General features: G+C 34.1%; 1 protein-coding gene across 1 annotated transcript in view; it reads right to left on the bottom strand.

Moving 5' to 3' along the window:
* Window positions 1–17,500, bottom strand: part of LOC137632541 (potassium channel subfamily K member 18-like) — a 297,397-nt gene that overhangs the window by 45,009 nt on the left and 234,888 nt on the right. The window contains exons 9-10 of the mRNA XM_068364515.1: window positions 4,755–4,966; window positions 4,106–4,291 (exon numbers count right to left, since the gene is read on the bottom strand). Coding sequence (XP_068220616.1) covers window positions 4,106–4,291; window positions 4,755–4,966 — 398 coding nt within the window. The remainder of the gene's footprint in view (window positions 1–4,105; window positions 4,292–4,754; window positions 4,967–17,500) is intronic.

Below are 17,500 nucleotides of genomic sequence, written 5' to 3'. Positions count from 1 at the left end.
AATCTATGGGCCAGTCTCGTATGACCAATACGTAATCTTTCAACAATTCCTTAAAATAACTATGAAATTGGGTGGTGTAAAAATATTAGTATTTCTGATTGGGACTGGAATTACTTTAAATAAAACAACTAACTTGAATCCAACTTGATTTCAGATAGATAAATAGCATTTTATATAGCAAATAGCATGGTGCATTAACACATGCTTGCCGTAACTAAACGTTCAAAGGTTTAAAAGCCGATCATGAAAGTCAGAGGCAAGGGACCGTGACACTGCCCTATCAAGCAGGACAATGCCGTAGAGACTGACCATATATACATATGATCAGCGCCCGAGACCCCCTCTCACCCCAAGCTAAGACCAAGGAGGGCCAGGCAATGACTGCTGATGATTTATGCAGAGTCCTAGAGGCTCTCCCAAACCCCCATCCTTGGCTCACAAGGATGGTGAGGTTGCAGGGACTAAAGAAACTTCTTGCGATAGATATAACTCCAAACAAGCGTACTGTTGTCAATTTACTATTAATCTATCAATAATAAATATATAATATATACATATTTACAAAATATGCACGTATATATCCATAAAAATTAATAAACATAAGCATTTACACAGATTTAAAAGAGTTGTTTTAAATATATATGCATGTATGTATATGTGTATGTATATAGATGTGTGTATAATGTATATATAATATATATGCATATCCATATATGTACATATGCATATCTATGTATGCACCTATAAATATACATACATATATATATATATATATATATATATATATATATATATATATATATATATATATATATAAACCTATTTATGTATATAGATACACATATCTATTATATATCTATACAAGAATTAAAGTACATTCGATCGAGAGGCACTGGCTATTCTTAGGGTTCTAGAGAGGCATCGGTTCTTTTTATTGGGTCAGCTGATTGAGTTGCTAAGTGATCATCGACCCTTACGTGATTTATTTTACAAAGACTTGATGGATTGAAAGCTTGTTAGCGTTTAATATAAAGGGGTTTGACCACATAAAAGGTAAAGCTAACAAGGTACCTGATGCCCTCCTCGAGCTCATATTTACTCTCAACTTACTCCTTATATACAAACTTCCAGAGTCTTTTCATTGTTGGTGCCTGGCAATCTATCAGTTCTGAGTTCGAATTTGATTGATTTCACTAGTGAACGACTTTACCATCCTTGTGACTAGTTCTTCCTAAATCTTCATTTATAACTTATGTGATTTCATTGGATTAATTAATATTAGTTACCCTAAGAATCATACACAGAAAGCTAACATTTTACGCGCAAGAGCTTTTCAAAAGGCATTATATAATAATAGAAAATACCAGACTGATTGGGCCCACTAGTGGCACTTCCACTGTTCCTAATTTCATTTCTTTCTATCTCATATTTTTAAAGCATTCCCCGTTCATATAGCTAGGCTCTAACAAATCTCAAATAAGTTATTCAAGATGTCATTCAACCCTATTAAGAAAAAACACTCTCCCCTTTTTAAGATTTGTTCTTTGAAAAGGCTGAAAAGAAATGCCTATTACCACCTCAGTTATCTCCCATTAAGCTGCTCCCCTTAATGCCAATGTGCTATTTAATTTACAATGTTTTCTCTTAAAGTCGCAATACCATTGTCTTCTCTCTCTCTCTCTCTCTCTCTCTCTCTCTCTCTCTCTCTCTCTCTCTCTCTCTCTCTCTCTCTCTCTCTCTCTCTCTTGTTGTGGCTATATTATAATCTCATCGAATTCTAACTATTGTTATTTTCACGTGTTCTTCATTTTATAATAAATTACCAGGCAATCCATGCCAGTTTCTTAGTTCCTAAAAGCATACATTAAACCTGATGATCTTCATCATTTACTACCTTTTAAAGGCTATCAAGAAAAACATCATTCACTAATTGATTTTGATTTCAAAGAAAGGAAAATGTAAGAATAGAATAATTTTGTATACAGCAAATATATCTTACAAGAGCATGGTAAGAGTACCCGTTTATCATTCTTAATCTTATTTTCTACTAAAATCTGTTGCTGGAATGAAATTGATCCTCTGCGTCAGTTTTTTTGAGTGATTTATGGGGGAAAAATCAGAAGTATATTTGCTTCTAACAATACGTAAGTGCTTACTCTAATTTGATAGGGGCTTTCCATCTATTAATACTCTTTAGCACTGAGACGTTCTGTGTTCTTATTGGCGTAGCTACAATACTTTGAAGGTAAATAGGGCCTCACAAAGGCCTTACTCCTCAAAAAGAGCTCTATTAATATATCCTAATTAGCATTGAATAACAAGATACTCCTAGGCACTTTTACTTCTGGCAATTTCTTCGATAATTTCATATTTCTAATTCTACTCCGCTCCTGAATGAAAGACTTATTTAGAGGAAGAGAAGGTTGAGAAAAAACTTGAGTGGAGGACTGAAATAGTCTTCTATAAAAGCTTTTCTAGTGAGAAGAATAGTGACTTTCTTACTACAATCTTTAAACCTTTTAAAGTAAAGCAGTGAAAGATGACATTATACAATAGGTGAAGAGTAGCACTGTTATTAGACTTGGAGGAGTCTACTGTATATGGATTATAGAATGGATAGAAAAGTTATTTTTGACTTGATATAGCAAGAAAATACAAGAGACACTTGTACAGGAGAAAGGACATGTATAAAGGTGCGTTTCTATAATCATCTAGTTTGCAGTGGAGTAAGACAGCATCAGGCAAAGACTACCTAGCACAAGTGCAATTAGTGGATAAAGACAAGACTGGTGAAATAAAGAGGATTTTCATGAAGAATGGGATACAAAATATTTATAAAGCCTAAGATTTTTTGTAAAAAAAAAAAAAAAAAAAAAAAAAAAAAAAAAATGCTGGGACTGGTAAACATGTTTAGTGTACTTTCAAATAATGAGCAACAATTAATTTCAATGCTGAATTCCCTTTACCTTGGGAACACACCAAACGTTTCTCTCCATAATCCATATAAACACACGTACACATACAAACAGTAATATGTAAAATATTTGCAACAGGTAAGTTAAAAACAACACTGGATTCACATATAAAAAAAAATATGCCAAGCAGTTTCATTACCAAAATATCTCCAGTGTCACATTTTCAAATTGAAATATCGTCAGCCAGTAAGAACTGCATATCTCTCTCCAACCTGGAATTTGAGTTATACGCGAAATTGACGATGAGGATAAATCCCGGGCTTTGGAATATGCGATTCCGCCTTCCCAATGGTGGATGATCAATGTAATGGAACCGTCGAAACCGCATGAAAGAGGAAATCTCAGACCCATCCCACAATCTCCGGAAGCCCGTTCCCCCCATCTCTTTCTTCTCTAGATCTGGCCTAAATGCCGTAAAAGGTATCATAACCGTGACGGTTTTCCGAGGTAGAGAAATGAACCGGAGGAAAAGGAGAAGCTCTTTCAAATGTAAAAGATTTTCCTTTAGGTTCAATGGTATTTTGCTTGCAGGATTTGAGATCGAAGATAAAATGAAAAGCATCTTTTCGAAATGATTTACATTTATTGATAAGGAATGAATTTCTCTATCTAGTTCGCAGCATCTCTTACTATCGTAACCATTCAACCTTTATGTAATAAACCTGTTGATGTGGTTATTTATGGCTTGACCTACACTTTTATTTTCGCTTTTCATCCATTTTCCTTCAGGCTTTCACAAAGGCATTATTATTCTTTACTTTGCCTTATACAAAATACTCTTTAAAAGATGTAAAAGGAGATGTTAATCCAAGAAAAAGTAACGGCCACATATAGGAATATGTTTCGCTGTAAAACATTCTCAAAGGAAGAATACTTGAAGGAGTATGATCAATTATAAACATTTACGAACAGAGAGAGAGAGAGAGAGAGAGAGAGAGAGAGAGAGAGAGAGAGAGAGAGAGAGAGAGAGAGAGTGAGTGCACTTGTCTATTTGTGTATATAAAATTTTATATAACCACAAACGACGTAATATTTTCTGATTCAAGTATAAGAAATTCTGAAGACTGGAAAAGAGTTAGGAAAATCCTTGTAATAAAATGTCCAACAGCAATATCGTTTCTTTTTCTTACCGTCAGACAACATGGGCGAGTTTCCTCTTCAAGGTCACTATCATCATCGCCGCATCTGGCATCTGAGGATTTGGCCTTATGGGATTGCCTTCTGTGACCTGACTCATCATCCTGCTTGTCAAACTCGCATGACATGGACTCGGGTAAGGCTAAAGGTGGGCCCGCTGGACCGGATACAGTTGGTGTCTAAGGTTAGCGTGTAAAGAGGCCGTGTAATAAGGCGTTGATTAGCTGTCAGTAGTAGATTAATATTGTTAGCGTTTATAGAAATGTTAAAAAACACGCATGCAAATAATGTTAATCATGTTATTGAGTAAATATAAAGGAAAGGGATAAGTCGAGGGCTATACATGGTGGATTCTTATATCCTCCATCTTGAGTGATTCTTCACCCACCATAGAAAAGCGCCTCGTTGAGTGACTTACATAAGAACACTTTGAGAAGTCGCTTGTATCTAGTGACCTACTTAACCACTTACGTCACTATCGACCGTCCAAAGGGAACTTGGCTCTCTTTCTTAGGCAGTTATAGATAAAAGACCTACTGGAGGTCCTCAAAACCCCTTTTTAAAAACTGCCCTACTGTCCCCATAAATGAACTCCACCGAGATAGGATTCCCCAGGCGTCAATATTCTTTTGATCGACTTACCTTGACCTTTTGCATAGCCTTTGTCTTTCGGAATCTACGACAGGTCGCTGTACGATAGACCCTTCTGACAAAGACGAAAAGAGCCTTTAACAAGCGAGTGAAGAGTTTGCCGAAGTCTGCCATCAAAATGAGGAATATTGGGATGCCAAGGATTGCGTAGACAATGGTAAGTGCCCTTCCGGCGTTTGTACTTGGGTAAATGTGGCCATATCCTGCGAAGAAAATTATTTATAAATCATCCTGCTGTTAATGAAGTATATATTAATGAATAAAATGATTAAGCATTAATACATTAAGTGGAATTGTTGTGGCAATGATATTACCATGGTACACTACAATATATTTGAGACAAAAATAAAAATAGTATTCTTGCCTTGATATGATAATTTTCAAGTAAAAGAATATATCCTATCGTAGTATCTTTTCAATCATAGCAGGCAAATGATTTTGAATAAGATGCAGTGACCAACAAATATGGCATTGAAAGAAAGATCTATATATTACAACTGGCGATAAAAAAAGAAAAAAAACGAAAAAAAAAAAAAAACCATTTTCCTGCTGCAAACACAATCGAAACATTTAACTTTAATAGAAATGTTTAACTTCGTGTATTCAACTTCAATGTTGTAGAAAGGGAAATAAAATTTAATTTTTTTCAAGTTACAGCGAAGGAAAAATTATGACCCTTCTGACAATGATGAGAAGCTTAATTTTATCTGATGATAATAATCACATAATAAACTAATAATCTGAAAAGGAAATTTTGTACCACTGATTGTTAAAAATGAAGTAATTTCTATTGGATAAGAATAGTATACCAGTGGTGATTGGTAATGAAAAATATATTTCAACTTTCTTTATATGTGACTTAAAAGAAAATTGATTACCCCCAGCTGTGTACAAAAAAAATCTATCTCCTTTTTCTGGTCTCAATATATTTATTAGAAAGAGAAAGAAATTTTAAATATAAAAATTTACGTGCTAAAATGGAAAGGGATTTGACATCTTCCGTAAGTCCAAAAGCTCATTGCATTTGCCTGTTTGCTGTGTGAAAACGGAAGTACCGTCACTATATTGGATGGAACAAAAAAGTAAATGTTACGACTCAATGAACGCAAATGTATTAGCCCTGATGGGTCAAGATAGAGAAAAGAAAAGTTACTTCTAACAATATCGAGATAAAGCATAATGTCTTTTGTGATAAAGGAAAACGATTGCCACTCAGGAAAGTAATTGCCTCTATGGTGCAAAATAAAAAATTGCTTACCTTTGATGGCGATGAAAGGGAAATTGTTACACATATGATGGGAAAAATTGTATGAGGATATTACCTTTATTCGTAGAGACTTCTACTTAGGTGATATTAGGAAACTTTTCTATCTCATCTTTCTTGTGACCCTCTTCCATAGAAAGGTTTTTATTATATGACAGTTCAATTTTTTCTAGGAATAGATAAGCAACACCCGTTTTTATGTTTATAAGCCTCAACACGCTACGTAGATTTCATTTAATTGATCAACTCTAATTTTGATGTCTAAGCTCGGGAATTAATATTTTCCAACGTTACCTATTAATCTTTAATACTTACCTAGGGAACCCTTTAGCAAGTCAATCTTCACCTCTCTAGTTTACTTGCTCATTTACCCTTTCCCATACATCTGAAACATGCATACCCATTCTTTAAAAGGGCAACGTGCTTTATTCTAGTTCACAAGTACTTAAACTAATGTTTATCCTATACTCTTCCATGTCAATAAGTCAAAAATATGTTTGATAATTTATACGTTTTGTTGATTAAGTATTCATATAATTTTCGTTAGTTGAACTTCATGAACTTCTCTATACATACACACATATTACATTGTAACTATGAAACTACTTACAAAGGAGCTATTATCAATAGTGTAGGGGAAAGAAATCGTAGGAAGGAAAGTAAAACATGTAAAAACACATAGCAATTTCACCTGAAAGACTATCTAAAGAACCACGTACCAATTGATGTCGTTACTGTCAGCATATAAACAAAACTGTTGAGTATCCCCCAATCGCAAGGACCTAAGTCCCTGGGTTGGCAGCCATGAAGATCCAGAGAATCTTCATTCACTTGTCTGACCTTCTCCATGGCTACAGCCTTCCACTCCTCCTCCGACATCGTGGAGGCAGCCAGCCAGAGATACTCCACAAACTGGGTCTCCTTTTGCAGGATCAAGTCACTAACATCCTGGTCATCGACGTCCCTCTGGGCTGTGAGCTCCTCTTGGTGAGCGCCCTCTATGTAGTTGAAGGACAGGGCGCAAATCAAACAGAAAATGCAGAAGAGGAGGAAGGCTGACACGCAGTACTCGGCCTCACGTCGGATTTTCTGGACGCTGTCGTTATGGTCATAGGCAAAGGATTTCCAGGTTGATCGCAGAATAGATTGAATGTAATCCGTATAACTGACAGGAGTTATTTTAGATGTCGGTGTTTTTGGGGAATCGACTTGCGTTGAGTCCGTCATGTTTTTAAAGTTTATTGATTTGTCTTTGTTCGCTCATCAAAAATCATGAATTTATTTTACTTGCAATCCCTCTTTAACAAGTTAAAAATATCCATACTTTTAATTTTCCTGTAAAATAAATTGATACATATAACCACTTTCAACGACAATTATGTAGGAAAACCATTTTAGATAAAATTATTTTCTTAATCCCATTTTAGATAAAATTATTTTCTTAATCCCATTTTAGATAAAATTATTTTCTTAATCCCATCTTGCTTACATATCTCTGATCCACAATATACAAGGATACATATGGACAAATGGTTAAATCACAGCATTTTTATGTGTACAAGAATGTTTGCACGTATTATCGCGAAAAGTACATCTAAATCACCATTAACAATTTGATAAACGTACAACAATGATTGATTTGCATAAATATAACTGTTGATGATAGATGAAAGAAGAGGTAATGTATAGAACTAATGAAAAAGGTGGGTAGCAAGTGTTTACCTGTGATTCACTAATATCAACCGTAGATTTAAGCACCGTTGGATACACAAATCACTTCCAAAAAGTAGTATTGACTCAATAATCTGTTCATACATTATCTTGTTTTCTATGCAATATTTAACTCTTCCATAACTTTTGCACATATCCTTCTACGTTTCTTGCTTCATATGTTCTTTGATCAGCCTCTAACCTTGTCTTGTTAGCATTAGTTATATTAATTTCTAAATATATATACATACGTCACTTTCAATTTCCCATCATCCTCTTTGACCCTCCTTGTCTAAATCAGTCACTTGTCTTATTTTTCAATCAAACGTCTACCAAGTACCTTACCTTATATACTGTACTGTACTAAGTAATATTATTCTCCTATAACTCTTAAGACCCCAAAAATAAAACAATGTTTAGTTTCAATCACTTGAATCACAAGGAAATTTGTGTACGTATGGGCTATTGTCAGGCTGAAGTGATCTTACCATTTGGGCTAATTCAGACGACGCTAGGTTTGAGCTTGCTAACTACTGTTGCTTTATCAAACTGACGCAGGCACTAACAAACTATCCCCAACCTGACGATGCTAGGTTTGAGATTACTAGCTACTTGAGATTTATCAAACTGACACTGGCACTAACCAACTACCCCAACCTGATGATGCTAGGTTTGAGTTTGCTAGCTACTTTAGATTTATCAAACTGACACTGGCACTAACCAACTACCTCCACCTGACGATACTAGGTTTGAGATTGCTAGCTACTTTAAGAATTATCAAGATGACACTAGCGCTGACTAACTACCCAAACATGACGATGCTAGGTTTGAGCTTGCTAATTACTATACAGTTATCAAACTGACACTGGCGCTGATCGACTATCCCAACCTGACGATACTAGGCTTGAGCTTGCTATCTACTTTAGGGTTATCAAACTGACACAGGCACTAACCAAGTACCCCAATCTGACAATGCTATGTTTGAGCTTGCAATCTATTTTAGATTTATCAAACAGACACTGGCGCTGATCGACAATCCCAACCTGACGATGCTAGGTTTGACCTTGCTATCTACTTTAGGTTTATCAAACTAACACTGGCACTAACCGAGTAGCCCAACCTGACGATGCTAGGTTTGACCTTACTATCTAATTTAGATTCATCCAGCTGACACTGGCACTAAACGACTGCTCCAAACTGACGTTGCTAGGTTTAAGCTTGCTATCTACTTTAGATTCATCAAGCTGAAACTGGCACTAACCGACTGCCTAAATTGATGATGCTAGGTTTGAGCTATCTATACAGTATACTTTAGATTATATCATCAAACTGACACTGACACTAACCAAGTACTCCAACCTGACGATGCTAGGTTTGAGTTTGCTAGCTACTTAAGATTTATTAAACTGACACCGGCGCTGATCGACTATCCCAACCTAACGATGCTAGGTTTGAGCTTGCTAGCTACTAAAGATTCATCAAGCTGACACTGGCACTAACAGACTGCACAAACTGACGATTCTAGGTTTGACTTTATTATCTACTTTGGATATATCAAACTGACACTGGCACTGGCACTAACCGACTGCCCCAAACTGACGATGCTAGGTTTGAGTTTGCTCTCTTCTTTAGATTCATCAAACTGACACTGACCAACTACCAAAACCTGCCGTTGTTAGGTGTGAGTTTTCTATCAACTTGTGATTTATCACACTGACAGCGGTACTGATCTAAGTACCTCCTCTATCATTTGCCACGCTTTAACCCCTTATCTCAAGTTTTCTCTTTGGTTTACCAAACGTCTCCATGTGATAAGTTGCAGCAGCAACTGCCAAATCTACTACAGCTAGCTCTTTAACAGACTTGATAGACTCTTGAATGAGATTGATTTATGTCACTTCATTGGATCCAATTATCAGAATAGTGTGGGAAGTTTTGATTTTGATCGGATCTGAAGTAGATCTCGATCGAAGTTGATTAACCTAGCATGTAAGGGGGCTTGTAGAGTTGACTATTATTTCGACCTGCACAAAAAAACTCACTCACTGCTTCAGTATACAGTACCTACATACACACCCGTATACACATAATATTAATACTGTATAAATATATATATATATATATATATATATATATATATATATATATATATATATATATATATATATATATATATATATGTGTGTGTGTGTGTGTGTGTATATATACATAGATATATAAATATACATACATATATATACTGTATATAAAACACACAAACGCATATATATATATATATATATATATATATATATATATATATATATATATATATATATAATATATGTTAACTTTAGAATATATACCTATATATATGTTGTATATACAGTGTATATATATATATATATATATATATATATATATATATATATATATATATATATATATATATATATATAATATACACACAAATTTACATGTGTGTGTTTTCTATTTGTGTAACTATTTTTAGACCAAATCCAAATGCTAAAATCTCGATCCATAACACATGAACGATATTCCATGCAATCATCACCTAAGTGAGCACGGATATAAGACGTAATCTTTCTTTCCTTTCTACCAAAGTCAGTTTATATAGCAAAGAACTGTTTTAATGTTGTTACTGTTCTTAAAATATTCTAATTGTTCATTATTTCTCATAGTTTATTTATTTCTTGTTTCCTTTCCTCACTATGTTATTTTATCCCTTGTTGGAGCCCATGGGCTTATAACATTCTGCTTTTCCAACTATAGTCCATTTCTTATATCGAGGCAGATTTGCACCGACTCGCAGTGGTGCCCTTTTAGCTCGGAAAAGTTTCCTGATCGCTGATTGGTTAGAATTATCTCGTCCAACCAATCAGCTATCAGGAAACTTTTCCGAGCTAAAAGGGCACCGCTGCGAGTCGGTGCAAATCTGCATCGCTAAAAGAAATTGACTATAGGGCTGCAGCTTAGCTGTTAATAATAATAATAATAATAATAATAATAATAATAATAATAATAATAATAATAATAATAATAATAATGATATTAAGTTCATGGGATGAGAACAAATAAAGGCGAGCATCGACCAACAACGCAGGGAGCGAGAGAGAGAGAGAGAGAGAGAGAGAGAGAGAGAGAGAGAGAGAGAGAGAGAGAGAGAGAGATTAGTTTATGCCTAATTTTACCATTACCTGGACGATGATGCGACTACTTATTGTCTTCGGTTTTAAGAATGAACAACTGGTGAAGTTATTGAATGTTATTACCATTAAACAAAGCTTACAAACAATTCTTTGACCTTTCTGGTAATTTTTTTTTCTTACTAAACTGGTAAAAGAACTATTGAATGGGGAATTGTACTACAGTATAATCTAAAGACTTGATGCTTCAGCAGTTGAGATCAACTGAAATTTAGCTTATATAACACGGCCCACTAAAAGCTTTAACATTATACTGCTCTATCCGGCTTTAGGTCGGCTATTGTTCTCAACCAGAAGGGTATATGGGTGGGGGAGCCTACAGGTGAATGATGTTATCCTCCTGGGAGCATCATTGTTTATGAACCCTTATCAAGACGATCGATCTTCTACAGTGCGATGCAGCTTACACTCATGGGATTTCGTAAGACTTACGTTCACTGATTTAACTGGAGAACATTTAACTATAATAATTATTATCGTAATTCAGAAAAGCAAAATTCTACAAGCCTAAGGGCTCTTGCAGAGAAAGCAACCCAATGCAGAAAAGGAATGGAGAAGCAACGAATAAACTATAAATGAAAAATAAACACATTATAAAGGCCAGTAATAACCAGATTAGGAAGTTCATCCACAATCTTTAAAATATCTGGAATAAAACTTCTTGAATACAGTGTAGTATCGAGCCTTATGACAGAGAAGGCACGACTACTAAAATGAACTAATTACCTAGTACTACGTACTGGAAAGTAGTCTGGGAAGATCCAAATGCACAGGAAAGGCAAAATTAAGAAAAATCTTAGCAAAATGCACAAAGAACCGAAGGACAGTGCTGGAGATTAATTAGCAGATCGCAGATAAGGAATTCTCTGTAAATAATTCAACTCCTCATTCGAGTAAGAGGAACGAAAATATCTCCACAGTGGATTGGGAATCGAGGAGAAAAGACTTCTGGATATTCAGCAGCCAATCACTTTTTTGTTTCTCAATCAATAGGTAAGTATTTAATAAATCTGAACACGTATTATACTGTATATATAATAACCATTATATATATATATATATATATATATATATATATATATATATATATATATATATATATATATATATATATGCATTGTATAGAGTACACATATGCATGTGTGTATATATATATATATATATAAATATATATATATATATATATATTATATATATAATATATATATATACATATATATATACATGTGTGTGTGTGCATTATATATAGTATACATATATAAAATATATATATATATATATATATATATATATATATACACACACACACATATATATATATATATATATATATATATATATATATATATATATATATATATACACACACACACACATATATATATATATATATAATATATATATATATATATATATATATATATATATGTATGTACACACACATTATATATAGTATATATAGTGTACATATACTTTATATCTATATAATGCATACATATCATGTATAGTATATATATATATATATATATATATATATATATATATATATATATATATATATATATATATATATATACATATGTATGTATGTATGTACACACATTATATATAGTATATATAGTGTACATATACTTTATATCTATATAATGCACACATATCATGTATAGTATATATATATATATATATATATATATATATATATATATATATGCATACATATACATATGTATATATCGCCATGTATAGTAATTTTCTCTCCCTTGATGACGTGGTGTCAGTTAGGCGTTACCCTCTCGGTTTCTCAAGTATTTATGATGCGAGATGCTTGCACCACAGCCTGTCCTATATTGTTCATGGGCCATATACCTACACTTCATTTCTCTTTTCTTGGTAGTTACCCTTTTTTCAAACTATTAAAACCTACTTCTGCTCATAATCAAGTTGAAAATAGTGACCAAGTCCTTCTAACTAATCGCCTGAACACCATTCTGTACCAAACGTGTGTCACACGATCGTACATAATTAATTTTGTATATATTATGCTTGTATCTTCGCTTTTCCCTCGCACTAAAAAGAACCAGAATAAACATGTCTGCGTTTCTCCTATGTAACATTGTCTGTTTCTCGAACATGTGATTTCCGGTTGCCTTGAGGTTTTGTATATAAAGGAGAGTGTTCTATAATAAATTAACTCAGTTGCTTTCATACTGCCTTTGAGTTCACAACCTTCTCTCGGCACCGTCACAATTTCAATGTCACCATGGTCAGTTTCTAAAAAATCTCTCTCTCTCTCTCTCTCTCTCTCTCTCTCTCTCTCTCTCTTCTCCTCTCTCTCTCTCTCTCTCTCTCTCTCTATGTGATTATGATTGAAATCTAGACATTTGTGGAAAAGTGTATGAGCTGTAGAATTAACTGTGAACCAAATCTTCCATAGATCACCAGAATACATAAACGCCAAAGATTGGGAGGGAAGCAAAAGTACATTATTTTGCTATCTGATATCGTCTAACCTCATATACTTTAATAGTTCGGAAATTGATGTATTCATATTCCTGCATAACTTTTGTTTTTGTTTTCCCCAATTTACATTATGATTTTTACAGTTCATAAAATTTTCCAGGGTTTAAATATTTATTTGCTCTATCTGTTTATCCAAATTGCAGTGGCCTCTTTTGGGTTTTGCTTAGGACATTAATCAGCCTGAGAGAGAGAGAGAGAGAGAGAGAGAGAGAGGAGAGAGAGAGAGAGGAGAGAGAGAGAGAGAGAGAGAGAGAGAGAGAGAATCTTCCTTAGGACATTAATCAACCTTTGAGAGAGAGAAGGAGAGAGAGAGAGAGATGAGAGAGAGAGAGAGAGAGAGAGAGAGAGAGAGAGAGAGAGAGAATCTTCCAGTATATATTGTAAATATGGGACAAAGCAGAGCTAAGCGGTTGACTTCCCGTAACACAAACTAATAGGCGTAATATCCACAAGAGAGTTTACTAAAAAATACCCATAACTATAATGACCCCATTAAAACAAAAAGCGCTGGTGCGGTAAACATGGTCTGAATAGACAAGAGTTTCTATAGAAATATCCCAACGTTCCTCCATTATATACTTATTCATATACACCAGAAGTTTGAGTCTTATTATGAAAAGTTGAATCCTTTAGTAAAGCATCCAATCAACGAGTCTCTTCATCCGATGATAATTAGCTACTTTTGTAATTTGTCATTTTCTTCACTTCTCGATTTTTTTTCTTTGACAGTTCTTTAAGTTTCATTTTTCTTGTTATGTATTTTGTTAGTTCTCCTATTTATTCTACTGCGAAACTATTTCTTTACGCTTACTGCAACTTTTTTTTTTTGTATATCTAAAAAGGGTAAAGGTTTCCTATTTCTCTTTACCAGTTATTTCCTTTCCTCTCCCGTTCATTCAGTCTCTACCTTTTCCCCAGTATTTCTTCTTTCTCCGCTCTAAAGATTTCTCATCTTTTTACCTTCTCCTCTTTAGTTTTCACTTCAAAAACATCGACTATTCTGTCTCCCTTGCTATTCCTTTTCTCTTCTATTTTTCATCTCTCGTTCTTTTAAGTTTCTATTTCCCTTTTCTTGGTCCAGAATTCACCGTGTCCATTCCCCCATTCGCTCTTATTTCTACACTTTCCATTATTTCCTTATCTCAACTCTTATCCATTTTGGACGTCCTCCTTGATGGGCATTACACCTCAAATTCCTCGCCCCCCCCCCCCCCTTCACATTGGGGCAATTATCTCTCCTTTCCAAAAATCTTCCCTTTTCCAATACCTTTCTTACCCCCAATATCCCCAAAACCTAACCCCCCTCCCACCCTCTCCTCCTTCGTCCTACATCCCTCGCATTCAAGACCTTCGTTTCAGCCTTCCCGAGCGACTTCTCAAAAGGTCTAGGTGTGTAAGGTTATTAATTGAAGCCTCGCAAATGCCAGTATTCAATGATTTTTTTTTTATCTTTTTTTTCTCGAAGGGAAAGGAAGGATAGGTTAGATCTCTCGAATGAGAGAGAGAGAGAGAGAGGAGGAGAGAGAGAGAGAGAGAGAGAGAGAGAGAGAGAGAGAGCTTTTGCTGCCACTACCCTCGCTGTGCGAATTGGATTCATAGTTCAATTACTAACGATGAAACGGCAAGAGGTAAATCCACTGCCTCTTCGAGAGAGAGAGAGAGAGAGAGAGAGGAGAGAGAGAGAGAGAGAGAGAGAGAGAGAGAGAGAGAGAGAGAGAGAGAGAGAGAATCTGCTTGCAAAAATTGTTTAGATGGAACACTAATATACATATTGATAATGATAGTCATACATATTCAATATATATATATATATATATATATTATATATATATATATATTATATATATATATATATATATAAAATAAAATCTACAGCCACTTAAATTTTTATCATGAGCAATATTTTGGAAATATTTTATATATACATGAAATGGGAGGGATATAGTTACATGATGGACCAGAAATTTTCTGACATAGTAGAGCCTATACCTTTTAAAAACTTGAAATTAATAAATATATCTAAACTATAATTCATTAGATTGATTGAATTAGTTTACGTTTATGAATTTCTGCCTTAAGGTCTGGTACCTGGAACCTGGAAGGGCACTCAGTGCCCATGTGCAAATGGGAGAAAATCATGGAATTGTAATGTGGAATAAAGTTAATTTTGGGTATAACGAATGTAGGTCTATAGTGAAAGGCTTAAAAATGAGGGCAGCAATTGATCGGACGGACGTTGCCAATACACTGCAGTAATGTCTACAGTGCATAGCATAAGGTACACTGACGAAACTCACCACCTTACGTGGTAACCAATCACAACCTAACCTAATGAGTTGTTATTATTATTATTATTATTATTACTAGACAAGCTACAACTCTAGTTGGAAAAGCAAGATGCTATAAGCCCAAGGGTTTCAATAGGGAAAAATAGCCCAGTGAGGAAAGGATATAAGGAAATAAATAAATGATGAGAATAAATTAACAATAAATCATTTTAAAAAGAGTAACAACGTCAAAACAGATATAGCCTATATAAACTATTAACAACGTCAAAAACAGATATGTCATATATAAAATATAAAAATTATTATTATTATTATTATTATTATTATTATTATTATTATTATTATTATTATTATCATTATTATTATTATTACTTGCTAAGCTACAACACTAGGAGGAAAAGCAAGATGTTATAAGCCCAGGGGCTCCAACAGGGAAAATAACCCAGTGCGGAAAGGATACATTAAAATAAATATCTTCTATATAAACTATAAAAACTAAGTAAACAAGAGGAAGAGAAATAAGATAGAATAGTGTGCCCGAGTGTACCCTCAAGCAAGAGAACTCTAATAAAGCCGTCCTAGTTATCCTAACAATCAAATAAAGAAATGAATGGAACTACAAAATTTGTGTCAATTATCGTCCATTCGATTTAACATGAATATTAGCATATGATAATGTCTTCCATATTTAATTTGGAAACTGATGAGTCTAGTGATGTCTCCCTTGACACCGAACCATGGTCAAAACCTGATAATTATAATGTGTTGTAATAATTCTTTTTTTAAGTGCCTCACAGTCAAGAGACCTCACTAATTAGTCAAGGAAATAATGTTCTCATAGAAAAAAAAAAGATCAACTGTATCCGAAAACACTTTTCTACAGGTGGTTAAGACATACAAATTTCTGATGCAATATTTTTCACATTAATGTCCTTTTGTGTCAACATTGCAAAGGAAGCCATCAATATACACACTGAACGATCAAAACTTCAAAAAAATCTTTTATCGTCTTTGAACACCCTAATGGGAAAAAAAATATAATTTATTTTTCAAACTACTAATTTACGACTTATCGGTTTTTTTAATTCTGCTCACTTCTTACATTAATTTTCAAACCAAGATTACTACCAATACGACGCCCATTACTTATCAGAAAAGTGAGAAAAAAGGTTCTTAACAATATCCTACCTACGAAAGGATGTAAAACCTGGACTTGAGAGCAGCAGCCCACTCTCTCCATACCAGACAGTCCCAGTTGAAGGATCTGGCGAAGAGCTGAAGACTCTCAATCGCGAGATAGAGGTGTCTCCACAAACTAATAGACATTTTCCTACTTCCAGACAAATGATGCTGATATGAAAACTTATCTCATTACTTACAGCCAGATGAGAACTTTTCTTATAATAATAATAATAATAATAATAATAATAATAATAATAATAATAATAATAATAATAATAATAATAATAACAACTCGTTTTAAATTAGAGAGATTAGTTCCCCAAACTTTCAACTGGTCTCCACAAGGCTCTACAAGAGTTGGAAGACACTGGCCTACATGGCTGAGGATTATGAAGTGTGAAGTAGGAGATGATGAATGGCGAAGTATTGATTTAAAAGATCAAGATAGGGACGACTGGCGAAATTTAACCGAGGCCCTTTGCGTCAATAGGCCCAGGAGATGATGATAATGATGATGTACAATAGCAATTATAACAAATCAATTAAAAGCTTTACATTTTCTTGAAA

This window comes from Palaemon carinicauda, chromosome 41, assembly GCF_036898095.1.
Source record: "Palaemon carinicauda isolate YSFRI2023 chromosome 41, ASM3689809v2, whole genome shotgun sequence".
Taxonomy (NCBI): Eukaryota; Metazoa; Arthropoda; class Malacostraca; order Decapoda; family Palaemonidae; genus Palaemon; species Palaemon carinicauda.
The sequence above is the reverse complement of the archived record's forward strand: the minus strand, read 5'-3'. Positions and strand labels throughout refer to the sequence as shown.